Below are 26,425 nucleotides of genomic sequence, written 5' to 3' on the forward strand. Positions count from 1 at the left end.
AGACAATTGGCGTTACATATGTCACCGGTACCCTTATCGTAAACTAGTCTCCAGCTTCAGTAGTTGATGAATGCTAAATGGGAACCGAAACAGTATAACACCGCCCTGAACTCTGCGCAAGGAACGGTTCCTGTCGCGAGCTTGATACGAAATTGCGTTGTATATTTGGTATCGCTTCCTGCTCACGCCACTCAAGAGGCGAGTAAGGCTTCCGCCTTAAGGGAGACACTAATTTTTGCTCTAATAGCTAAATAAGAAATTACGGAGGTTTATCTAGCTACTCCTAATTATCTGAGAAATAGCTATGATAAGCATGACTGCACGATCAAACCGGAGTTTGTTATCTACGAGCTTTTCAAAATTCGTCGGTCTCTGCATCGAGCCGATCGCGCTTTCTCTACTTATATAGCTACACGGGCAGTGGGAGGAAGCCCTGATAAGCGACGTCCTGGCTCACCATATTGAAAAATTCTGTGTCATTTTCATAATTTGGTATACCGGTTTATTGTACAGGCTGAACCGGCGTGAAACCGAGCGGATCCCTGATTCCGGAATTTCCTGTATGGTCTGTTACCCTTTGTATCCGGCACCATAATGCTTGCAATACTGCAGGTTTTAACTTCACATGCTTCCAGCGCAGCAACAACGCCGACGTAAATGTTTTGCAGACGTAAACACTCAAGGAAGTGACGCCCGATATTTGGCTACCTGTGCATATTTCGATGATAAGCGATGTGTTTCAGTTATGCCCCAGCATATTTTTGTCGTCTCTAGCGAAGCGCTACGTTCTTCGATGAACCTTCACGTTGAAGACACTTCTTCAGTCGCAATTGTTGCCTGTAAGGATCGCATGTGATCACGGGGAAGAACGCGCAAATGCAATGCGCGTATATGTTGGCTAAGGTACACTTCGATAAGGGAGTAATTACTCATTGATATCCACTCAAGCGCAGCAATATGGCCACAAAGTAAATCTGTACAGCTTTCTCAGAAACTTCGTAGTTGAAGAAAAATTCGTCCTGGTCCGGGGACAAAATCCGGGACTACCGACTTTACGGGGCAGTCACTATACCAACTGAGCTAGCCAGGACGGTTAACAGATCAGGTGGTAGGGATAGAGCTCTTTAGTCTGTAGTACAACTGCACAATCTAATTTAAACAATCTTGTAATTATTCAGAAGATCATTCGTTGTGTAGAAGGTAATGCTCCCATGTCTGCTAGTAAGGAATCATTTTCTCCCTTTAACATTATGTACCATAGATAACAGTATATTAGCACTTTTTACAAATATCAGGACCTGACCCATAACCTTCTGCTGCGATAAATAAATATTATTACATTTATGACTTCAGTGTCAAGCAGTTGCACTCCTTTTATGACAATATATGATCTAAACTACTGTTCATTTTCCCTCAAGTACCAGTTCATTTATTCCGTGTTATATTTTGTTGGACATGTACGTCGATATCCTGGATTTTTTAGCTGTGTAGAGTGAAATCTCTTTCTATACTATGTATCATGTATGCAGCGAATAGCATTCATGTAATTTGTTTCTGTACTATGTGGGTTAGCACTTCCCTCGAAGTTTTGTGCTGTGCAATGTATTGATATGTATTTTTCTACTGGGCCCAGACAATCTTTTTTTTCAGGACACATTTGAAATTTCTAAAATTAATATGTATGTATGTATGTATGTATGTATGTATGTATGTATGTATGTATGTATGTATGTATGTATGTATGTATGTATGTATGTATGCATGTATGTATGTATGTATGTATGTATGTATGTATGTATGTATGTATGTATGTATGTATGTATGTATGTATGTATGTATGTATGTATGTATGTATGTATGTATGTATGTATGTATGTATGTATGTATGCATGCATGCATGTATGTATGTATGTATGTATGTATGTATGCATGTATGCATGTATGCATGTATGTATGTATGTATGTATGTATGTATGTATGTATGTATGTATGTATGTATGCATGCATGTATGTATGTATGCATGTATGCATGTATGTATGTATGCATGTATGCATGCATGCATGCATGCATGCATGCGTGTATGTATGTATGTATGTATGTATGTATGTATGTATGTATGTATGTATGTATGTATGTATGTATGTATGTATGCATGTATGCATGCATGCATGTATGCATGTATGCATGTATGTATGTATGTATGTATGTATGTATGTATGTATGTATGTATGTATGTATGTATGTATGTATGTATGTATGTATGTATGTATGCATGTATGTATGTATGTATGTATGCATGCATGCATGCATGCATGCATGTATGTATGTATGTATGTATGTATGTATGTATGTATGTATGTATGTATGTATGTATGCATGCATGCATGCATGCATGCATGCATGCATGTATGTATGTATGTATGTATGTATGTATGTATGTATGTATGTATGTATGTATGTATGTATGTATGTATGCATGCATGCATGTATGTATGTATGTATGTATGTATGTATGCATGTATGCATGTATGCATGTATGTATGTATGTATGTATGTATGTATGTATGTATGTATGTATGTATGTATGTATGTATGTATGTATGTATGTATGTATGCATGCATGTATGCATGCATGTATGTATGTATGTATGTATGTATGTATGTATGTATGTATGTATGTATGTATGTATGTATGTATGTATGCATGTATGTATGTATGCATGTATGCATGCATGCATGTATGTATGTATGTATGTATGTATGTATGTATGTATGTATGTATGTATGTATGTATGTATGTATGTATGTATGTATGCATGCATGCATGCATGTATGTATGCATGCATGCATGTATGTATGTATGTATGTATGTATGTATGTATGTATGTATGTATGTATGTATGTATGTATGTATGTATGTATGTATGTATGTATGTATGTATGCATGTATGCATGTATGCATGTATGTATGTATGTATGTATGTATGTATGTATGTATGTATGTATGTATGTATGTATGCATGTATGCATGTATGCATGTATGTATGTATGTATGTATGTATGTATGTATGTATGTATGTATGTATGTATGTATGTATGTATGTATGTATGTATGTATGTATGTATGTATGCACGTGCGTACGTGGCAGACTAGGTTTCGCAAAGTGTGCCGCAGACAGGCTGTTAACGCTGTCGCGTGATCCCATATAAACTCGAACCTAAGTGCCCTCCGATATTTTTCTTTCCTTTTCTTATGTGTCCAGCAGGCAGTAAACGTCACCGTCGAGGGAATAAGTAGACATTTTAAGTTTTTCATTACTTTAAACGCAAGCCCACGTTTCTAATGCGTTACACTCGGATTATATAAACTTGCGCTGTCTGACGGAAGGCGGGCTCCAAGCCCATGACTCGCCTCAAAACAGAATCGTCGCAGAAGCGAATAACGCTGGCCGAGTGCAGAGCTAAGTGACGGGGCTGCGCGGCGTTCCGCCCTGATGGGACCATCGCGTGAGATTGGCGCCATAGGAATAACGCCTGCTTTTGTCCGGCCCTTTAACATCCCTGCCTTCCGCCCTCCTTTTCTTCTCCTCCTCCTCCTACCTTTGCCCGGCCCCGCCTGTGGCAAGAAGTCCATCCGCAGACCAATCCAGGCGTCACATGTGGACTCGACGACAATTTTGAGCTGCCGGACGCGCCGTCGCTTCATCGCCGAGCGTCCGCAGCACGTGTGTGCCCAGCGTGCTAAGCTCAGCACGATAATACCTCCGTTTAAAGGCCTAGACTACTGTATATTTTGAGTGATGCAGGAGAGAGCGTGTATCATGTGACTAAAGTGACTTTGCTTCTTGCTACTCGCATGTGCATCACCATTCCAGATGAAGGAACGTCCAACTAGGCTAGGTATTGAGACGAGAAGGAATCTCTCTGCCAGAGAAAGAGAACTAGAATAGGAATAACGCATGATTAACGCGTTGTCAGGAAGGCCGTTCATTCGACTAGCAAGCGGGAGGTAACCCCAAGCAGGAATTAATTGTTTCGTATTGGATGGAGAGGTGGGGAAGTGAAAGATAGCGGCAATGGGTAGAGATCCTGAAGCGTCAAGAAAATTTGGAGGACGCTTAAGCTTCGCCTTCAAGAGTGGAACGCGATAGCGTTATTGAACCTCGTTCGCACCGCCCACTCATTTGCTCGGTATGCTCTTGAAGCAGCTCGGCACACATCGCAGGGGACGCTTTCCCAGCAGAAGCACTACGGCGCAGCGATCACGTCAGAGGCGTCCGGCATCAGACGCTGCACCTAGCAATCGCGCTGTGAGCGGAAAGAGGAGCCGCGTCGCCTAAACACCACTGTTCGAGTGACGCACGCTGGATGTTGGAAAGGGAGAGAGCGAGAAAAGTGCATGCCGGGATTTATCGCTCACGGCCAACGCCGCCGACGACACCGGCTTTTCTGCAACCCGAGCTCCTTAATGCTACCGCGTTAAAACGTGTCACGACCATTACGAGCTTCGGCATATTACACGGCTACCAACGTCGCTCTCAAAAGTTCCGAACATTATCAAAGAATGCAACAGCTCTGGCGTCAGCACTTTTCAACAGCTGATCTTTGCATTTTCTGCAATGACGAACGAGTCAACCAAGAGTACGTCCTAACCTCACGCGTCAGGGTGAAGCTGGTCTTCGCCACAATGCACGCCCGTAGTTAGGAGAATGAGCACGTCAGACCAACAACCATCGGGTGATCACCAAATGCCTCTTTATTTATTGGTGCACTGTTAAAAAAAAAAAAGTAGTACTTTTTTTTTTGTCGCTGAAGTCTCACCGCTAAATTAAATATAGCTTTGTTTGCGTGCGTCCTAGCAGGGAATATGAGAGAAAATGTTGCTTTTATGCATCCTTACTGGCTGCCGTCATCGTTTACAAGTGTAGGCCACCAAAATTATTACCAAAAAGCAAAAGTAGGCCTCTATTACAATAAAAATGTCATGCAACTATATACAGATTTCCGGACTTTTAATAATATCACGCGAGCGTCGATCCTTCAGGTGCAGCGTCGCGCGCTTGGCTGTTCTCTTGAGTGTGAAGCAACTCCCTGCAGTGGGTATAGTCCGGCGGCGGCGGCGGCGGCGGCGGCGGCGGCGGCTGCTGCTGCTGCTGCTGCTGCTGCTGCTGCTGCTGCTGCTGCTGCTGCTGCTGCTGCTGCTGCTGCTGCTGCTGCTGCTGCTGCTGCTGCTGCTGCCGCTGCTGCCGCTGCTGCCGCTGCTGCTGCCGCTGCCGCTGCTGCCGCTGCCGCTGCTGCCGCTGCCGCTGCTGCCGCTGCCGCTGCTGCCGCTGCCGCTGCCGCCGCCGCTGCCGCCGCTGCTGCTGCCGCCGCTGCCGCCGCTGCTGCTGCTGCTGCTGCTGCTGCTGCTGCTGCTGCTGCTGCTGCCGCTGCTGCCGCTGCTGCCGCTGCTGCTGCTGCTGCTGCCGCTGCTGCTGCTGCTGCCGCTGCTGCTGCTGCTGCCGCTGCTGCTGCTGCTGCTGCTGCTGCTGCTGCTGCTGCTGCTGCTGCTGCTGCTGCTGCTGCTGCTGCTGCTGCTGCTGCTGCTGCTGCTTGCTGTTGCTGCTGCTGCTGCTGCTGCTGCTGCTGCTGCTGCTGCTGCTGCTGCTGATGATGATGATGATGATGACGATGAATTACCTCGCGAAGAAAGTGTTATCGCTGCGTTCTAATAGCCTTGCTTTTGTGTGGCATTTTTTACTTGTCTAACCAAGAACTTCAACTTCCTTGTGAATTTTCTTTCGCAATGAATGAATGAATTGATTTTTGTCAAGGCTGAGGGGTTTCGAAAAAAAGTAGAGAACCTTCTATTTGACGGGGTGCGAGCCCTCTTTGTACAGTAGCAGACAGCGAGTATTAACAAAAACTGTACATCTATGATATTGTCACGTAGCCGTTTAGGCCCGTAACCAGAAGGTTGGTTTTAATAGGGGGGTTGACCTAGAAGGCACAGAAGAGCAGGTCCAGAGAGCACTGAGAGACAGCAGCCGACTTCAGCTTCTTCTCGAACGCCACGAGACCACTTCTTCCAGTCCGCGCACGAGACTCTCGATGAGCTGCCGCCTAGCGGCTGCTGTTGCACACGCTACAATATAAAGGAAAACACCAGTTATACAATATTTATGCGAACGTCACTTTCGCGTCACAAAAACGTCCTTTAAAGTTTTGCTGTTCACATTTATGAGGAAAATATTATAACTATTTACACAGTTAAGTAAAGTCGGAAGGCAGTGCTGAAACACTTGTTGACCATATGAACAACGAGAGAATGGTTCCAAATTTCAGACGAACTTGTAGAGTAACTGCGAATCGTCGGCGACAGATGTGCCATTATCTTCAGAATGCGCTCAGAATTTCTGAGATCGCATCTATATCTTTTGGCTAAATAAACAAATAAAGATTGTGAACAGAAACGAAGCCTAAATTTCGGTAAAGTGGACGTGTGTGAGCGAGTTTCTTGACTGGTAATGTGTAAGATACCTTGCGATCTGCCAGCCTTCCGGGTTAGCTCACGAGATATAGCGACTGCCCCCGTTATGCGAAGGTTCTGGGTTCGAAGCCTGCCTTAGAATGAATGTTTCTTCAACTACGGAGTTTCTGTGAGGGCGCTATAGGTTTGCTTCGTAGGTATATGGATGGGCATGTGTGGACATATAGTTAGTGATCACGTCCTTGTAACTAAGTTATTGCGCCAGTAGCGAGAGCACTTAAATATTTCAGAGGTGAAAGCCTTTCTAAGCTCATGATGAATATCTCGCGTCTGTGGGATGTGTACGCGAGATTCCACGAAACGTCGTAATAGGTTTTGACGTCCACATAATATCCCCGGTAAGGACGTCGCAATAGATTCTGACGACGGAGCCAAAGAAAAGAAAGTAATGAAATTATAACAAGCATACAAACACGCAATATAAGGGAAGAAGGGAAGAGGTAGACAGAAGAGGAAGAAAGGAAAGAGGACAGGCTTTCGCCATTAAGCTCTTAAGTGAAGCTAAGTGCAATCTTGCAGTTTTGTTTCGCAAGTATCGATTTTGAGCATGCTAGGGTTGTTTATCTCAAATGTGTGTTCCTTTCTAATTATCACCTGCACTACATGCGGTTGATAAAAACAATTGTTAGCAGCAGCTTCTTGGGGCTCCGATGCATAATATCCCATGATCGGCAGGGGTTGCTTTGTTTTAATGAGTAACAGATAACGCTATTATTGTATATTGTACGATTATATATTTTATAGCCCACAATTTAGACGCCTTAAATCTAATAATTTCTTTACAACTTCACAGTATGTCTTTTGTAACACCCACGCGTGCAGCACACAATTAGATGAATTCCAACACTTCATAACTAACTTTTCACAAGAGTAAACTTGTATATGCCGTATTCATCGACTTCAAGAAGGCCTTTGGCACTGTATGTCATCATTTACGCAGCATTAGGATAATTTAATTACATATAAATGATAAACCCCAATGACATGTAATTTCTTAAATCGTCGCAAACGAAGTGCTGTTCTTAAAGGGCGGCTGAAGAGGTTTCAGACTTCGACAAGCTTCATCATCATCATCATCATCATCATGATTATACCTACTGCAAGGCGAAGGCCTCTCCCATATTTCTCCACTTGACCCGGTTCTGTGCTAGATGCATCCACTTCGACAAGCTTAAAGGGGACAAATGCATTAATCTTGTAAGTAAAGAATGCGAAATATTTTTGTGCTAGCATTCGAGTTGCCGATGTAATCGCCAAATAAAATGACGTAGGTGTTCATACTTCTCCGCAGTTCACTGCACTGGGATGGGGTAGAAACAATGACTTCATGTATAGCAGTGCTACGTTTCAAGCAAAGAAAATATTGCCTGAAGAGAGGAAAGCAACGCCTCCTATTGTATAGGTCATGAACAGTTGTTTCGCAGCATTGGACGACGCGCGATAGAATGTAGGTGAAGCGAATGAAATCTGAAAATTCTGGAACAATTACGTCATAACGTGTTTCTCTGCGCTGTTTTGTTGCACTGAGGAGAAGACTTAACATTTAACCTGTGATTACGTTATCATTTTAAATACCAGTGCAAAACCAGGTCACATGTTTTACCTAAAAACTTCGTACAGTCGAATTGCTGTATGTCAGTTCAAATTGTTATTCCTCAATTTATATTTATCACATTATCGGTGACATTCAGTTTCGGATAAAACTATTTGCCGACGATTGCGTCGTCTGCATAGAAATACGTTCTCCATGAGGTGTAGCAACGCTCCAGAACGCCCTCGATAAAATAACTAATTGTTGTCTATGCTGGAATATGAGTCTCAATATCAATAAATTCATGAAGTTCGCTTTTCAAACAGACAAAAAAAAAATGAATCCACAACACAATTCAATACCAAAAACACATAACCAGAATAGTTTCAGGATGCAAGTTCATTGGAGTTTATTTCATATAGATAAATAAACCGACCGCATTATCTAGCAGACAGTATCTAAGACAAGTAAAATTTTCTAATTTATTCGTAGGAACTTCAAGAATGTGCCGAGAGATGTTAAAGAAACCTTTTATTTTTAGTGTGCTAGCATTGGAGCCTTTCACTCCGTCGAAACGACTTGTCCGTCCATCAGTTTCTGCTCACGAGCAAGCGTCTGGCAGGTGGAAGTTGGCAGGAGGCATGGAGGGGTACTGATTAATAGATGGACTGTGTGACGTCACAAGACCCCGTGACATGGCCGAATTGGTAGGAGCTGCCAACCAACTTGATCAACTCTTTCGAGACGGGAATAGAATCCACCGGGAGCCTTAGGAGCCAGTGTTATAATCACGCTAGTGCTAGGCCGCGCAGACACATTTGAGCAGCCCGGTTAAATTGACTGTAGTTAAGATTTTAGGTCCCTGGCCACGGCGATCGTCTGCGGTGAAGGCCTCCCAGGCACTGCTCCGCTTTATGAAAAAGCACAGGCCTAATCGAAACACTATGAGTTTGCTTTTATGTTTAGTGATATGACTGTGACGTGATGTGATGTGACATGTCTGTGATGTGACTTTACTAACTTCACCATCCCTCTCTCACAATTTTATATACACTCACCCCTTTCCCCCAGTGCAGGGTAGCAAACCGGACGCTGTTACGGGTTAACCTCCCAGCCTTACCTCCTCATCTTCCTCCTCCTCCTCCTTCTATATATGTGGCTCGTACCAATTTGTGCAGCATACATCCATGTGCCTACTACCGAGATAAGCCAGTTCAAATAGAGCAAAACCATGGAGTGTAAAGGTAAACCATGTAAAATCGTGGTTAACTGCACTAGCTCACGAAGCTATATCTACGTGGTCCTTTCTGCACGTCATATCTATCACAGACTACGTATGCATTAATTATGTAGGACCTACATCAAAATTTTCTTATACGCACTATGAAAAAGCTACAAGATTAGGCTGAAAGCATGGTCTGTATGAAATACATTACTTTCAGGAATATTACCAAAATAAAAGCCATCCCGGGTTGAAAAAAACTTTAAGCACGAAAAAAAAAAAAAATGAAGGCTTAAATTCTGCCATCGCACCTTTTGTGATGTAACACAAATTGAACGCAACTACCGTTCCAAACGAACTTACATCACGACCGTGAACGATTGTCCCGAAAAGATGCGCGAATACAGTTGCAGGACAAATAGATTTGGCAAGTTCCTTTATGTGGTGTAAAGCTACATTATGCGGGTCAGAGCCAAGTTTCGCGTAAACGTGCTCCATCCGCTATGCGCACGCACGAGAGCCGCGTCTAATCGCGAAGGAGGAGAAGAAGGAGAAGGAAAAGTAGAAGGAGAAGAAGAAGGGGAAGTAGAAGGAGGAGGAAGAAGAAGAAGCATAAGAATAAGAATAATAAGAATAAGAAGAAGAATAATAATAAAAATAAGAAGAATAAGAATAATAAGAAGAATACCAAGAAGAAGAATAAGAATAAGAATATGAAGAATAAGAAGAAGAAGGCTCGGTCACCCGCAGCTAATGCTTTCGCTCGATATTCAGCTCAGCAGCGTTGAACCCTTCTAATTTTTTCAAGAACAGCCCAAGAATAGAGCTCGTTGCCCGAAGAATCGGTTTCAGTATCAGATAATCATGACTATTAGTCCCGAATATATTTTTGAGAGCGTATTATTGATTACAGTTTTTTTACTGTGTGTTCCCTCCGATAATGCGAATTCTTTTGTTTGAATTTGATGTCAACTCTGCGGGAGAAAGGAGAAAGAGAGAGAGAGAGAGAGAGAGAGAGAGAGAGAGAGAGAGAGAGAGAGAGAGAGGGGGGGGCTCACTAAGCCTCGGCTTCTACGCTGTAGCAGGCATAATTGAAAGCCGAGTCATTCAGGTAGAAACTCCGAATGTCCTTTTTCATAGCAGCAAATCGCTCAGCTTTCAATCTCCACTCGATTGCTTCACAGGTAGATTAATGTTCTTTATGCACGGTATGAGAACAAAAAGTTAGGCAGGTTTAAGCATGGTTAAACCAACGGTCGAGCAAAAACGGTATACATATATGACGCTTCGGTTGAAAGTGCGTTTAACAGGTTTCCGATTACGGTCAGCCTACAACTTCGTAGCACATTATTCTGGTGTTTCATTAGCACGGACCATCTTCTGCCTTTAACATTTTATGTTCAGTTCTTTTTGTCGCTATAGGCCGCATCTTCAGGATCCATAGACTCTCCTGGACAGTTTTTCCTGGTGGTTTAGCAATCCGAGGCGGACACAGGATTTGATAAATTGTTAAATTATTCATTTCATGCCATACAATTGGAAGCGCACATTGTTGCGTTATAATTCTTATACAAAGCAGGAGAAATGTGGCGTTGCATGAAGGTTCGTTAGTGATGACGTACGAGCAAACGGCGTACAAGAAGCAGTAGGGGACCTGCCACAACGGTATATGTTGTTTACGCTGTCGTCCCACTCGCTGCTTCAGTTGCTCGACACCGGCTGACGTCGTAGATGCTATGGCAACGCCTGGCGTCACAACTGTATTGGAAACCAAGCATGAAGGCATCACGCAATCAAACTTGAGGAAAGCGATAGCCGAAGAACTTTGAGAGCACTGCAGAGATCTGCATTGGAGAATTGTGAAAGCATGTGCGTTGGCTGCTATTTAGTAGCTCCTAGAGTGTCATGACTCAGCACTTTTGAGAGTCGCGATTGGACACGTCATAGTCATGACTTTGACTTACACATGTCATGGACTCCATAGTAATGCAATTTGATCTCCGATCTCTATGAGTCATGACAAGTGACTATGACTCATGCCTAACTACTAAACTTAACAAATGGTGTCTTCGGCTGGCGGCACTCGTGGAGTTTTCTGCGCACTCGTGCGCTGCCACACGTTCGGCTGGTCACCACTCATGCAGTGCCGTACGTTCGGCTGGAGCGAGCACAACACGAGTGTGCGGCACCGTGCCACGTGGGGACCGACGGTGGGAGTGTAGTGCAATCCCATCGTGCAGCGCGCACTAGCAGAGGTTGCGCGCAGACGACGCTTTCATCGTATCCGTATTTGCTCTACAGCGGCCCATAGCGAGCTTCGACGAAGAAGAAAGACAGGAAGCATTTCAGGTGGGCGTATAGTAAGGAAATGCACTGCCGGTCTCGAGGAAAATTATGAACATGCTAGCAACTGCAATGTACATTGCCATTACGCAGCCACTGGCTGAAGACCCGTGCGTAGCTGAATTTCTACAATGTGCGCACTGTGCAACGTACAGATAGAAACCGGTAAGAATAGCACTGTTGCAGTGCCTGACAAACCAACACCGCCACAGTTGCAACATTTCGCAGCATGCGCCGACGTCGCTAGTTAGCACTAGGTATACACACCATTTTTAGGGACGTAGGCAGAAACAACGACGGCACTCTCCGTGTGCTTCACACGTTCAGCTGGAGCACACAGAGACGGTCTACTCGTGCCGTGTTGGACGTCAGTTCCTGCACACCGGCGCGGGGATAGTGCGCCTCAGCCGAAGACACCATAAATACTCACATGAAATGATTAGGCATGACGTGACACTTATATACCCTTTATCATTACATACACATTCATGACTACCAGTCTCATCTTAATGCGATGTCATACCACGCGCTACATTTTGCTTCCACTGTTTGCGGATAGGTGTGTCCGCAATATAGCCTAATAACTGCTTTTGCACTAAAAAAAAGGGTGTCAGGGACACTTGAACCGTTCTTGAGTGCAAACACTGCATCAGCGCAATTTTTCTTGTCCCCAAAGACTAGGAAACTTCAGATGGATTCGCACTTAGCGCCTGACGCAGAAGTATAATGAGTGGTTTGGGAGCCCTTAACTATAACAATTCAATCTTGCAATCTGGGAGGCAAGACTTGATACGAAGGATCCACTGTAGAAAAGCGACTGCAGCGTTTGGAAAGAAGCCAGTGCACAATCGTAAGAGCAAGGGGGCAGCGTGGAACCATATGCGCATTTTGTCTACCCGAAACTCGTCAATAACTATATCCTACATTAATCAACACGTTGATTACGCATGGATAAAAATAACATCGATTCACACAGGACGGCGCCACCAAAACGGGGCTGAATGTTTACCCCATCCCTCCCCGAGGAAAACCTCCAAACGTATCGTGGCCTGTGGCATTGAGTTCCGCCCAGTCTTCCCCCTTTCCCCCCACCACTCAGCCCCGTGCCCTCGACGGCCGACGCCGCAGGCCTGAACGCGTGAGGTTTTTCAATACCACAAACGCAGCGAGCATACAAGTCGCAGCAGCATGCTCGCAGAGCGCGTCCACAAACACAAGCGACGGTGCGTGGAAGAGCTCGGACGTCTCCTCGCGCGAGGCCCCATATTTGACGCGCTCAATATTCCGCCAGCGTCTCGCATACATTTGTACGGCACGTCGTCGGCGCTGTATAATGCAATGTCGCTGCTAAAGAGGGCTGTCGCGTGCGCGGCGTCCCATTCCCCCATTCGGCTTTGTGGCCCTTCCCCTTCATCTTCCCTCTTCCCATCCTCACCATCTCGGATTCCGCCGGCCCCTTCCTCACACCGTGTGTCAACAATACCGTGCGGCGTTCGCGGAAGCCAGGACACGGATAATATAGCGATTCTGTTGCCATACAGATGACATAGTATTTAATAAAGTTGCGCAGAATTAATCTAGAGTAGTAGGAGAATCGCCCCTCGTCAATGTCTCAAACTCCAAGTTCGTCTTAATTTCCGCAGTTCGCTTGTTGGGCTGCATAGTAAAAAAAGAAAAAGAAGAAGCATAAGGAAAGAAACGTTACCATTACTCTATTATAGTGGGACTAAGCTAGTCCTTGTTTATGTGTTTTGTCTAACTTTTTACAATGAATTTAATAAAAAGTTCGAAAGAGGCGCAGGCGCGTGCAAGCATGTTTTGATGCCAAAACATTACACGCCTCCAGGGGCGGATTAAGAGGGATAAAGGCCCGGTTCAAAAAGAATTACGAGGGCCCCTGTATCCCCTGACCCCACCCCATGTCAGCGTGTTTGAGACTTGGCGTGTTTTTAGAACTTCCTACAGAGTCCACACGCCATTATTACTGGAAGAATCCGCTGACTGTTTATTAACTTCGCCTGAGCACATGGACAGACTGGCATCAAGGCTGCGCTATTCTACGAAATGACCGGACACCACAACATCTTCTTTCAGAATCAAAACGTGTATTAGTGAAAAATAAATTTCTCAAGTGATTATTTTCTTGCCTAATTCGGTAGCAAATGACCATGGGCTGCGTGCGTTCACAAAGGAAGTAGAGACGGGTCTCGTTCATAAGTTGTTCACAAATTCTTACCGTAAATATGCTACCAGCCATCTAATAGGTTTGTGAAATCGTCCAGATAGATTAATCGATGCTGGCCTAAGGCACTGTCTCTGTAGGAACTACGATATTATGTTCTATATGTTGACCTAAAGTAAAACAAATAATGTATACTACTCAGAACGCTGTCATAATTAAGGGCGCTAAATGACTTCGAAATAGTAGCGCCCGCATAAAATGACATCGCTACTGAACTGGCACAGAATAAAGGTTTTATCACGCTCAAATAATCAGTAAAATAATTTACATTTATACAAATTGTCCCATTTACAAAGACAGTTTATTTACATTTCCAACACATTTTTAAAATTTAAAACAGAATTAAGCACTTGTGTATGTAATGGCTTTCCACATTCAATTTACAAAATAAATTTACATTTTGCGAGCTAGCACATGCAGCTCGTTAAACCGAGATACCGCCGCCGCTGTAGACAGTGTTTAGAAAAAATAGGGTGGGCACTGAAAATAGGGCGGACACCTAAACTCCGCTTTTAAGTGTATTATGGGATAGCGTTAATGGCGATGGCTCCTATTTTCAATCTCCCTATGCAGGTCCTTGCTCGCTTACATGTACTTTTTTTTTTTTTAAATAGGGAGAACACTTAAATCATGCTACCGCGTCTGCAAGGCGATGCTTAAGCGACCTTCTTATTATTTAGAGTAACTTTACATGTATGCACAATGAAGGAAATGCAAGTTTAAATATTTCATTGACAAAAAACAATAAACGATATATGCAGCGTTTATTCGTAGAACACGTTTGCGTTTTTCATTCCACTTTTAAGCAAGTGAATAAAGGTCTTTACTTTTCTATAAGATTTTAGAGTCTAGCTGGGAGCGCTTCTTGATGAGATCTTTAACGTTGATCCACCAGAGAATCTGCATCTCCCTTCTCAGCAGTGTGTTACGTTTGGGGGTCGCGAGCGCCGTGGTAGCGTACCGCTGCTGCGCGCGGCCTCTCGGTAGCGTTGGCCTGGCGGCTCCGTGGACGGCGGACGGCATCAAAGGTGCCAGCAAAGACGAGGCGTCTTTTAACGAAACAACCTTTACTGTAACATCAGGAAGAAACGGGCAGTGAAGCTGACCCAGAGAGATTACAGACACTCTCACACAGCTGGTGTCTAGCGTCGTGCCAACGGCGCGTCAAAGTAGTCTCTGTCTCAGCGGAGTCGGCCGCTGCTTTTTATAGGTTTTTCCAGTTCACAGGGAAAGGGTAAACCCTCACAGGAAAGGGAGAGCCAAACATGTTGGTTCACGACGAATGACTCGATCGCAGGTGTTCCGACTTCATCTCCTCCACCTCCTGCAGACAGGAGAGGGCGACGCACTTTCCCTCGAGCTCCAGGCTTGGCCAGCTTTTGCACACACACGCACGCACACACATATGGCGCGTGGCAGGAACACGTCGAGTCTTGCCCGCGGGAGGAAGCGTTGCGCGGCCGATGAACGGCGTCGAAATGGCCGATCCGCTCGCGGTTCTGCCTGTTGCTATGCGGTGGCCGCGTCAGCTGTCCCACTTCTCGGCGGAGAAACGTAACAAGTGACAAATATTTCTGTGGTGGCTGTCAGCTATGAACAGTAATAATCTCTAACTGATAATTTATTGGATTTGTCACAACTTTTATTGCTCAGAATAATAAAACACACAACTGGCCTATATGAGGCTGGCTTTGCGTACTATGCGTCGAACAGCTTTTGAAACATTCGAGTTTGCAATACATATAAGCTGTAATTTTAATCATGGGAAAAGGAAGACTATAAACTATAAACTATAAACTATAACATCCATTTTGGTAATGACGCTACTGTCCTTGTTTCTTAGTCCATGTATTTGATATTATTTCATCCGTAAGAAGAAATTCGGAATGGCCTAAAATCAGATATGTGGACTAAGAAACAAAGATAGCTGAGTCATTACCAATATGAATGTGATAGTTATAGTAACCTGAAGAACTCTACACCAATCATCACGGTAACGAGAAAAATAAAGAAGATAATGGAGGCAGTGAAGATGAATTGGACATTTTTTGGTAATGAAAAAAGATAACACAAGCATAGCAAGCAATGCAATGAAAAAAAAAAAAAAAGGAAGTGCCAGTTGAGGATCGAGTCAAGGCAGATCTATTCAAGGACGGTGGCAACATATAGTAGGAACAATTGGCACCCAATATACGCAGTGGCTCACTGCATCGAACTTGTTCAGGAATTCAGGAACAAAGAGATACTGTTTATCTCATAAAGAGGTGACCTATATGAAAGGGGATGTGAAGGCATTGATAAGCTGTAGACTGGTTATGTTACAGGCAGCTGCTTAAAAGCTATTTACTAAGGCAAAATCCAACAGCGCTAGGGCTGCTGGCCATATTCGTACGCAAGGGACGTGATAAATTCCTAATGAGGAATGGTTCAGGTTTGGAGACAAGACATTTTACATAGTTGCCGCATGTTTACAGGAGATATTAAGGAAGCTGGACTGGGAAATGGTGGATGAGAGTTAATAGAGAATAAATACCATCGCAATACCTGATTTGCTGACGACATTGTTAATTCAGCAGACGAATTGCAGAGCATGGTTGGTAACTTATGTAAAGCAGAACGATGAGTTTAAACGCTAATATGCAGAAAAATTTAAGCAATGTTCAACGATTTTGGAAGGAATAGTACTTTGTAATAAGCATTTTGTCAGCTTTTACGGAATCGGCCTACTTTAGTTATAGGGCAGGTAGTAACAGCACGAAAGTAACATCACTAGGGGAGTAAGAAAAAATGAGGCGCAGTGCATTTGCCAAGCATCCCATTTGGCAGTATACTTCAACCACAAAGCATACATCTGTTGCATGTATACGTTAGTCTCCAAAGTGGTCTGGCCCACTGTACATTCGTTTTTTTTTTTTCTCTCTCTCTTAACGTGGCATTTGTCTCCCCATAGGCGGTCGTTCGTGCCACTCTCAACCTAGTTTGAAGAAATTTTGTTAGTCTCCAAAGTTCCTGAACCTTAGACGAATAGTGGCTGGATGAACAGAGGCTGTAGCAAAGTTCCTGAACCTTAGATGAATAGTGACTACAGCCATTGTTCATCCAGCCACTATTCGTCTAAGGTTCAGGAACTTTGGAGACTAACAAAATTTCTTCAAACTAGGTTGAGAGTGGCACGAACGACTGCCTATGGGGAGACAAATGCCACGTTAAGAGAGAGAGAAAAAAAAAACGAATGTACAGTGGGCCAGATAATAAACGTGAGTAACGCCTTTGTTACACGAGCAACGTTAATCGCGATTAAGCAAAACCGTGGTTGCGTTGCTAATGGTGGCCTATGGGGATCGATGGCAGCGCTCGTCGGCGCTCGAGTACGAAAAGAAGTTGGCTCACTTCAATAATGTACATTTTTCACAGAAAACCATGTTTCAAATGCAACTAATTCAAATAGGCAATGTCTAGACTATCGTCCGCAGGTGCTTTATGACGCCTTTGTTGTAAGCAGAAATATGCTTTTATCGCAGTTATCACTCTTACCAGCTACTCGTTACGGGTCAGAGACGCTCAAGAAGAATTGATTTTTGACATTGTATAATCTCAGAGTTTATTAATTAGAGATAAACACCCATTTGCACACTTTTCTTACGCTAACGCTACGGACACGTCGTACGGAAGGCGTTTGCGGCGTTAGCTCGACGTGGATAGGTCGGCGGCGGCGCTGGGGTGTATGTCAGTGCTGTCACCGGACGGCCCTCGACCACGTTGTTTCCGCCCAAATATTTGAAAATGCAGCTTCCTGCCGTCGATCGCCGCGGAACTTTGTTCGTTGCACCTAAGAGGCCGCTCTTTGCTATGGCCGAGACGGTAGGGAGCTGTGAAACAACGACGTACAGAAGTTCGCGCTGACTTCAGCAATGCCCGGTAGTAACAGCTGTTCAACCGTCATTAAAACTATTGTGGTAATGATATCATAATTAAGATCAAGAAAAAGAAATAAGCTTGCGCAGGGCATTATGATAAGACATCCGATCAAACACGTTGCCATTTTTTTTTTTTTTTTGCCGCATGGCGCAAGGTAATTTACTGTATTGAGCGGCGCGTCCTGAAGGGACATTCTAAAGAAGAGTACCGCCATGACCATTAGAAACGAGGAGCGGAGAGAGAGACCAGCACTCATTACTCCCCCCCCCTCTCACCCCACACACATATCCTTGGATCCTTAACTGCGACCCACGGTATCTTAGAGTAACGGTGTAGATTCCGAGACTAGGCAAGCGTCATAGGGTCAAATGGGTGGATGAAATTAGAAACTTTGCAGGAATAAGATCGCCTGATGTGGCGACATTGCAGGGTTAAGTGGAGGAATTTGGGAGAGACTGCTGTCTCGTAATGGCCGCAGTAAGACTGCATCTGCTGCTTACAATGATGATGAGATTACATGTAGTCTTTATCATTGCAAAACTAAACAATGTAGCAACGGTCCCCCCCCCCCCTCTCCCCTCCACCCTTTTCGATATCCTATGGAGTAGTTTATCAGCATGATTTCAAGGTAAACGTCCCTGACCACCAACAGAAATAATCGCCTCTCTTTTTCTTTCTCTTTCCATCTTTTCCATCCAGCTTGCGTCTGACAAGAACATAAATTGACAGATGTCGTTTTTTAGACAAGGTTCGCCTGAGGTGAAGGGACCCGTCAGCCATTACATTGGTCATCCGGATGACAACGGAACACGGCAAATCAGGGAACACTGATCGATAACGGAACAAACCATACACCACCGAAAATTATTCGTCGTAGAAGAAAATGAAATAAAAAACCGTCAAAAGCACACAAAAAGGAACTAAAAAGGAAATGAAAATGATATAACAATAAAGAACAAAAATTATGGAGGCACTTTAGGTCCTCCTTTATGGGTATGACGCGATAGCGTAGGCGATCACCCGACATAATAAAGTTCCTCTTTAACCGTGCAATTCGTACAAGCGTGAATGCGCTCCGCCATGTCAGCTGTCAGATACCGCCTGCCAGCACCATGTCCGTGAATTTTCTCTCAGAACGCCGACACCGATGCGGACGCCGATGCCAGATTTCTCGAGTAACGGGACCTCTAACGTTGTTGCATCAAAAACTGTTTATGGGGGCGACACAAAATCAGCGCATCTTTCCTGTCCATAACGCACAGCCTAACCTAACCTACCTTATGACGCGCAATAAGAAACTGCGCCCGAATTCGAGCCCTTCGAATATATAGAATGTAGCCTTCGTGGCCCTGCACCGATTTCACCGTGACAGGAGCGGAAAGAGCCACCTTGGCACGTGCGGCTCGTCTCGGCAAGGCGAGGTGAAGATTTGTTTTCGCGCCCAGACTGTGCTCGTGACCGAGTCGCATACAGATGGCGAGCCCCAGCGTTTCGCCAGTGTGTTTGCACGGGCGGTGCTTCACCGTGGCGCGCGAGGGCGACCACGAAGGCGCGCGTGCCTAACAGCAGAACGCGCTGCCAACCTCGAGTGACGCGCGTCTCTCGTCTCCTCTCCTCCCTGAAGCGAATAGCTGTCGCCTGTAAATGTTTTCTGCTCTCTTTTCTTACTCACTTATTTGCTTTTCTTTTTCTCGCACCCCACGTTCTCAGGCGTGCTCATCCACCACGCTTGGTGCTTTGTTTCTGTCAACGCGAATTATCATTTCCGGCGCCTGCTGAACTGCGCGCATGTACTTTGTTCTGCCACTGTAGGGGTTCCAGATACGAACGGCACTAGAAAACGGGAGCCTTTTCATTATTCTTCTCCGCGTGCTTTCTTGCTTGTTTGCTGGTTTTTATGTGCTCTTATGAAAATGAGGTCTAGGACGTGATCTGGTAACAGTGCTCTGGTTGCTGCCGCAATCGTGGAGTCAGCTATAGTCACTCGACAGGTACACGTATTTGTGGTGGTGGCTGATAGCCAGATGCAGGCTTACCGCTTCCAACGCGAGGAAAAGCGCTGAAATATTTCTGCAGTAGCAAAATCAGTTTGGCATGAGTGCACGAGTATCTGCACTGCACGGGCCGCTGAGCGTCTTTCATGACTGCCAAATGTGGCACAGAAGTGCAACAACCAGGGGCCATGTTTCGCAAGCAGCTTTCTTTTATTGGACCTTATTTTCTGGCCACCTATACACTAACCAATGTGGTTGAAAAGCGACAATATACAGTGCTTCTATGCGTGGTTTTGTCCGTGTCGTTTTACTTACATCTTCTTTCCAGTTCGTATCCCATTCAGACGATAGTGCGTGAGCAACGAGGCGAAACAAGTTGATACAAAGCTTCCAGCTTGTAACTTTCAACTTACGACTGACATTAACTCATCAAGCCTGCCTGCACGTGAGTCGTATGGAACGCGCTGCAAAGAATGATCTGACTCGGTAAAAGCACAATAAAACCTCGGTAAATCCCATATTAAGGCGATAACTTTAAAAATTCCGTTCACTGAAAATCCGGTGTTGGCGTCATGAGCGAATTATGAGTATGGCTCTGGCAGGTGGTAGCTGGCCGTTGAAATGGCCGAGCCCTAACCGGACGTAGGATTGCCTCACATTACGTTTGGAAGGAGCTGCCAACTCGGGGCTCTCCTTTCACATCGGAGAGTGACATGAGAACCAGCATGTCAGGACCTTTGCATTCACGTTAATCTAGGCCACGCAGGTATGTTGATACGGCTTTGTTAAAGCGGCGCTTTATATGCGGGCTCGTAGTCCACGCTATCACATCGTATACCCTTAATTGCGGAGCTTAAATTATCCAGACCTTGCTATAAAGGGCAGGCTCTTGACACTTGCTGGGCGCCGCCGATGAGTTTCGGCGACCTCACCTCGAGTGTAGCCTGGGTGAAGTGGTGCAGTTCTATTCTTCGCAATTATCTTTCACCTTGGATAATTCGTGCATTCCTTAAGCTCCGAATTTGCGGGCATGATGTGACCGCGTTAATGGCCGCGACTCTCGTTTCTGATTAACGCTCCCGTTCATGCACGCGCTTTAGTATGGTGAAATAATATCTAAGGCAGAGAGAAGGGAGAAAAAGAGAAGGCGGAGGTAAGAGTTCGTCAATGTATACGAGTAAATGTGTGAATAAACAATATTTGGAGAGTGTAGCCATGCATTGGGGGCTTCACTTGGTAGCACTAAACATCGCATCACTTGGGACAAAAGCGTGGCTTCCGCTATGACTTCATCCATACACGAGCTTTTCAGCTTGTTATTAAGGTCATATCACCTAGCTGCAGTAAATAAAATGACTGCTACAGGAAACAAATGAGAGCACCCAAGAAATTTTCGCTTGCTTTTTTCTTTTGAATTTTGATTTGTGGCAACAAAATACGATCAGCCCACAGTCCAGAAGGGACTACGTCACTTTCTTACGATCTTATCGTACGCTCAAGCCTTCCCGGGAAATTTGTGCGCTGGCCGTATGCAAATCAGCAAAACTAGAGCGAACAACGGTGGAGACTAAATCATTATTTTCAAGTGCAAACCAGTTATACGTGCACTCTTTACATGGACAGCGAATTGACTGAGGTAATCTTTGCAGATAACAGGTTCGCTTGCAAGCACAATGCTGGACACTTCGAGAGACATCCCACTCGAGATCACGCTCCAGAGAAGCATCTTTACCGAGGACTTTTGTAACAAAAATTTAGTGCAGGGATTCGCGTCACGAAACGGTTATTCAAGTCTTCTTGTAAAACAGGAGGTAGGCGTTTTCCATGAGGAACGGTCTGGCCAGCTCTTCCTCCATGTCATCCACAAGGGTCACCAGCTCATCGTCAAACTTGTACCACTTCTCGCCCCGCAGGTGGTTCTCGGCGGCGTAAGCAATGTAGTGACCGTCCTGCGTCGAACGCGTCCCGATGTGGGCCACAATGCCATACAGCCTGTATTGGGGCCACGTGCCCGAACCGTTGGGCAGGCACATGTTGATGCTGGGTATCTGGATGGGGTCCCGAATCTTGTGTGACTGGCCCGTGGTACTGTCGTACTGAAATCGCAGCAGCTGGAGGACGACCGCAGAGGGTGTCTGGGAGATCATGGTGCGATGCAACCAACTTGTGTGAGCGGCCATGTTGCAGATGGGTCCCGGCTGCAGCTCGTTCTCGGTGGAGGTGTCGCGGCTGTCCATGCGCTTGGCCTCAGTGAAGGACACGAGCAGGTCGTACAGCCGCATCACTTCCTTGCCCTCGCTGCCGGCCCTGCCGCGCTGGTCGATCGTAATAGGCAACACATTGTATTCCTGCGTGCGTATGCTGGTCTTGAGGCAAGCGGTGCACTGGTGTATGTCCGAAGTTTGACCCGTGAAAAGGTGTACTATGGGCGAGTCATTGCCACGCTCGTAACTCTGCCAACCTTTGTAGGCCACCATAAGGATCCGATCCAGGAGGCGCTTGTTCATGGTCGAGATAGAGACCTGAAAGAACTCGGCATTGTATTCGCCCGACCCGCTGCCATTGGCTTGGCCCGGCTTGTTGCGCTGCCGCCGGCTGTTGAGTATCTTGTGGAGGACATTGAGCAGCGTCATCACAAACTCGGCAGCGTCCTGCTGTTCCTGCGTGCTGGACGACGTGGACATCAGCTGTGGCATGAAGTGTCGACAGAGCCGCACAAAGTTGTCCTGCGTCGCAGGCTGCAGGTTCCTGGCGATACATTCGACGTGCAGGTTTAGGTAGCTCCAAAGGAAGGCCTCCTCGTTGGAGCCCATGAGAAGGTTGCTGTTCTGCACCCACTCCTGCATGAGGCCGTCCATCTCGGGCGTGCGGAACAGGCATTGCAGTGAGGAGATAGCGAAGCACAGGTTCTGGCCGCGATTAATGAGACCTGGCGGAAGGGAACTACCCATCGAGCCGGATCCAGCCGAAGCGAAGGTGAGCTTGCGGTGGAGCTGAGAAAGCATGGACGCCCGGCCCAGCTTAGATTGACCGGGGCCGTCGCGGTCTGGTTGCATGGTGGATGGCCGCGGCGGAAGGCTGCCGGCCGGTGCCCAGCCGTGGGCCCATACCTTCCGCGCCGAGGCTCCCCCGCGACGACCTCCGGGATGGCCTTGCCACCCGCTGTTCGCTTCCCCGCCAACTTACGGGTGAGCACTTCTTTGTTGTCCGCGATTCGCAGGTGGCGCCACTATCCGTGAAGCGGAGTTTGTTGGCTGCTGGCTTGAGGAAAGTTCGCGCCGATTAGGGCGCTGGTAAAGAATCGGATGGGGGTCGAAAAAAGTTAACTTTTTAATAAGGTAAAGAAAAAAACAACGTCCTGAATAGAACGAGTTTCTGAATTAGACTACCTGGTGCTAGACTATGCGGGAATAAAAATAAAGCAGGTAAACGAAAAAGAAGCAAGATTTGCGAAACAAGGAAAACAGAAAATGGCTGCGCTAGACTGGCTGAACTGGTGTCCAAAAATGTATTTTACCAGGCCCTCTAAGGTATAAGGAAACGAGGCTGTTCGAGTTCCATCTTGCAAAGCCGATGCTGCTCTGCTTGCGCATCGCGCGAGAGCTGGCACTTGGCGTCGTCGTCTTTGGCCGTACCATCATCGTAGTGGAAGGACGCTACATGAGCATCTAGGCTCTTTCTATCCAAAGAAAAAATTGCAGATGTTTACCCCCGTTAAACCTAGCTATCCGAGCATAAGCTTTGTTAAGGATGGCTGCACGGTCATATTGGCGTTTCTTCTATGTGCAAACTTCTCGATCTTTACCAGTCTCTGTATGGAGCCGATTACGCTTTCTCTTCGCTGCTGCTTCTCGGAGAACTATATCGGATGGAAGACGTACATCGCCTGACGCCTGGATTGATGGTCAGAAAAAAAAGCTTCTTCCATTCCATCTGAGGTACGTTCGTGGCTTTCACGGGTCGCTGTGCGCCGTGGTCGATGTTTTGTCCAGGATGCCGCACTTCACTGCTGCCATCGTGGCTTGGTGTACGAGAAATTGTTACGCTTACTCGTCCTCGCTGGCATGCAAGTTCTTAGGGCAAGTCCACGCAAGAGTGCCGGCTTACCCCGATACCACGGGCATTCGTCTACGTATTGCGTAGGGAAAGTCTTGTGCAGTTTGTGTAGGAGTGGGTAAATACCTGTTTGTAATCTGCGAGCGTTTCTTCTGGCCCCTGTAATGACCGTGTATATATACGTAGGGGTAACAGGGTCAAAGGTGTCCAAGGAGCAAAGTATGTGAGTCTGCTCAGCCGACGTACCCTTGAAATAACTCGTCTGCTGCTTCGTTGCCCCTAATCACCTCATGTCACTGAACCCGTCATATACTGTCAGTGTTCGTTTATATGTCGTCTCGTCGTTTCTATGATTGGCATTTTTGCACGCTTCCTTTGAGTCCGCCACTATAGTTACGCTTTGTCCTGTGGTGTTGCAGTCCGCTATGGCCGTAGTGATGGGGGCTTTTTCAGCCGCCTCTTACTTGAGGTTATTTTTTGCGCTGCTTATTTCTTTCTCCTCTTCCCCTCTTCATCTCTTCATCCATCGCCACTGCGATCGCTTTGCGTTGGTATCGGTACTTTGTTGTATCCGTGTAGATTGGGATTGTAGTTAAAATTCATGCCGAGTGCTCGGACTCTGCCTTGTCTTTTTTCATGGTGTACATGGCGTACGGGTCTTGCCCTGACATTGTTTGCGTCTTGATCCTTAATCTGTTCCTTGTCTTTTTGTACACCCATAGGTAGCCCTAATTTCTCCATTATGTGGCTTTACTTCCTTCCTTTTCTTTTTTTTCTTTTTTCTTTTTTTTTTTTTTTGCACGGGTCTGTCTAGTTGCGCGCTACGTTACGCTTCTCGTAGTTTGGAGAAGTTGTTCGATACTCCCAGTGCAATTAGCTTTTCGGTTCCTGCTGACAGTGGAAGTCTGAGCGCCGTTCTGTATGCATTTTGCATATTGCTGTGTCGATATGTGGGGTATCTTGCCCGTTTAGTTCGTCGTAAGGTAAACTGTACGTTACCTGCTCGTGCTGAGGCTGTCTATGAGTACTATAGGGTGTCCTAGTCTCTCATGCCCTTCTTTCTGACGCTTACTCTTTGCCCAATTCTGGCAACTTACTCTGTTGTTTAAGGGATATAATGGTTTTGTTATACCGTCCTGGGTTTCGCAGCCACATTCCAAGTACTCTGACTTCCGTTTTTACGGGTATTGTCTCATTTTTCGAGTTCCAGGTTGATTTGGGAGTCGTATTCTGCTGTGAGTTGCTTGATTTGTAAGTGTTCTGATTTTTAGGCTGAGCACAATAGTCCTCTGTCCTCTGGCGCCGGCGTATTGTTCAGTGTGGTCGACCACCCTTTGTAGCCGCTCTTCTTTTGCTGATTGGGAGCCTGTTGCTGTCTATATTACTATGTCGCCTGCATAGATTGCGTGGACAATATTTTATATATCACCGAGTTCAGTTTTTTTCGTGTGTCTTATCATCGCTGCGTTGAATAGTAGCGGTGATATATTACTGAGCCTTGCTGGGTGCCCTTGTTTGGTGCCGCTAAGCTCTCAGATCTTCGGTTTCCGAGGCTTATCGTAGCTGTTTGGTCCGTCAAGAATGTTTTGGCATATATCGGAAAGCTCTGTTTCCGCAGTTTATGTGATTCAGAACTTTCATGATAGCGGTATGACCTGCGTTACGGAAGGTTCCTTGTTATGTCGGAAGCTGTATAGTATTGTTCGTTCTCCACTTAATATTTCAGTGAATACTTCTTCATTTGATTGCATAGAGTGCGTCTTGCGTGGACGGACCCCTTCTACAGCCAAACATGGCGTCAGGGTAATATTCCTTCTTCTCGTCCTTTCACTGACCACTCGCCCGTATATCTTAGGCAGGATGTTAGGGAGATTGTTGTATGCTACTGATTTCATAATCATAATTAACTCTGCATGTCTGCATCCTGCAGGCACGATTCCTTTTGCCCAAATTGGGTTCAGGTATTTGGTGAGTCCGGAAATGGTCGTGTTTCGCATGCTTCTAATTGTAGCGTTAGTCCGTCTTTTCCGGCCGCCTGCTCCAAAACCTGGCGCACTTGGACCGGAACGCGCCTCATCCATGGCGAGACTGAGCAACCAGGCGCCTGCAAAGAGGTTAAAACTCTTCGCCTATAGTCACGTGGTATCGCAGCAGCGAGGCTCGGTTTCCATGATCGAGACCATCGCTTAGTGGCCTAGGGTAGCGCTACGGACGAAGAAGACGAAGAAGCGGAGAGGGGGCGTGAGGTGGAGCGCTCGCTTTAGGTTCAGTTTGGCGACCTAAGGTCAAATACGCTAGCGGATGACCTTGGGAGTAGCAGTACAAAGAGTAGAGCTACGTCAAAAATCTCTGCATGGCTGAACATATATGTCTGCGCCTGAACCATACCAAGAGGAGAACCCTACCCTACCAAGAGAGGGGAAGGACGAAATGAACGTTTAAAACGAAGCCAAAATGCTATTGCCGATCTTTCAGGATAGGGAATGATGTGGTAGGTAGGCAGAACATGATGAGTAGTTTCTGGTTTTGTACCGAAGCGCCACATATGAGATACAGTCGGTGGCGTCGAACCACACATTTCTAGAGAAA

At 45.8% G+C, this 26,425-nt stretch overlaps 1 protein-coding gene across 1 annotated transcript; it reads right to left on the reverse strand.

Annotated features, from left to right (window-relative positions):
• Window positions 1–21,567: 21,567 nt before the first annotated feature.
• LOC146207618 (ubiquitin carboxyl-terminal hydrolase Usp2-like) lies at window positions 21,568–22,797 on the reverse strand. The gene has a single exon (XM_084587126.1). It carries the CDS (start codon window positions 22,783–22,785, stop codon window positions 21,568–21,570), a length of 1,218 nt encoding a protein of 405 aa, XP_084443252.1. The 5' UTR covers window positions 22,786–22,797.
• Between the last annotated feature and the right edge of the window lie 3,628 nt (window positions 22,798–26,425).

This window comes from Amblyomma maculatum, chromosome 1 (genome assembly GCF_055883805.1).
Source record: "Amblyomma maculatum isolate TAMU_Amacu chromosome 1, ASM5588380v1, whole genome shotgun sequence".
NCBI classification, from domain to species: domain Eukaryota; kingdom Metazoa; phylum Arthropoda; class Arachnida; order Ixodida; family Ixodidae; genus Amblyomma; species Amblyomma maculatum.

Coding starts and splice junctions, on each gene's coding strand:
- LOC146207618 (XM_084587126.1), bottom strand. CDS start 22,785: ATGCTTTCTCAGCTCCACCGCAAGCTCACCTTCGCTTCGGCTGGATCC.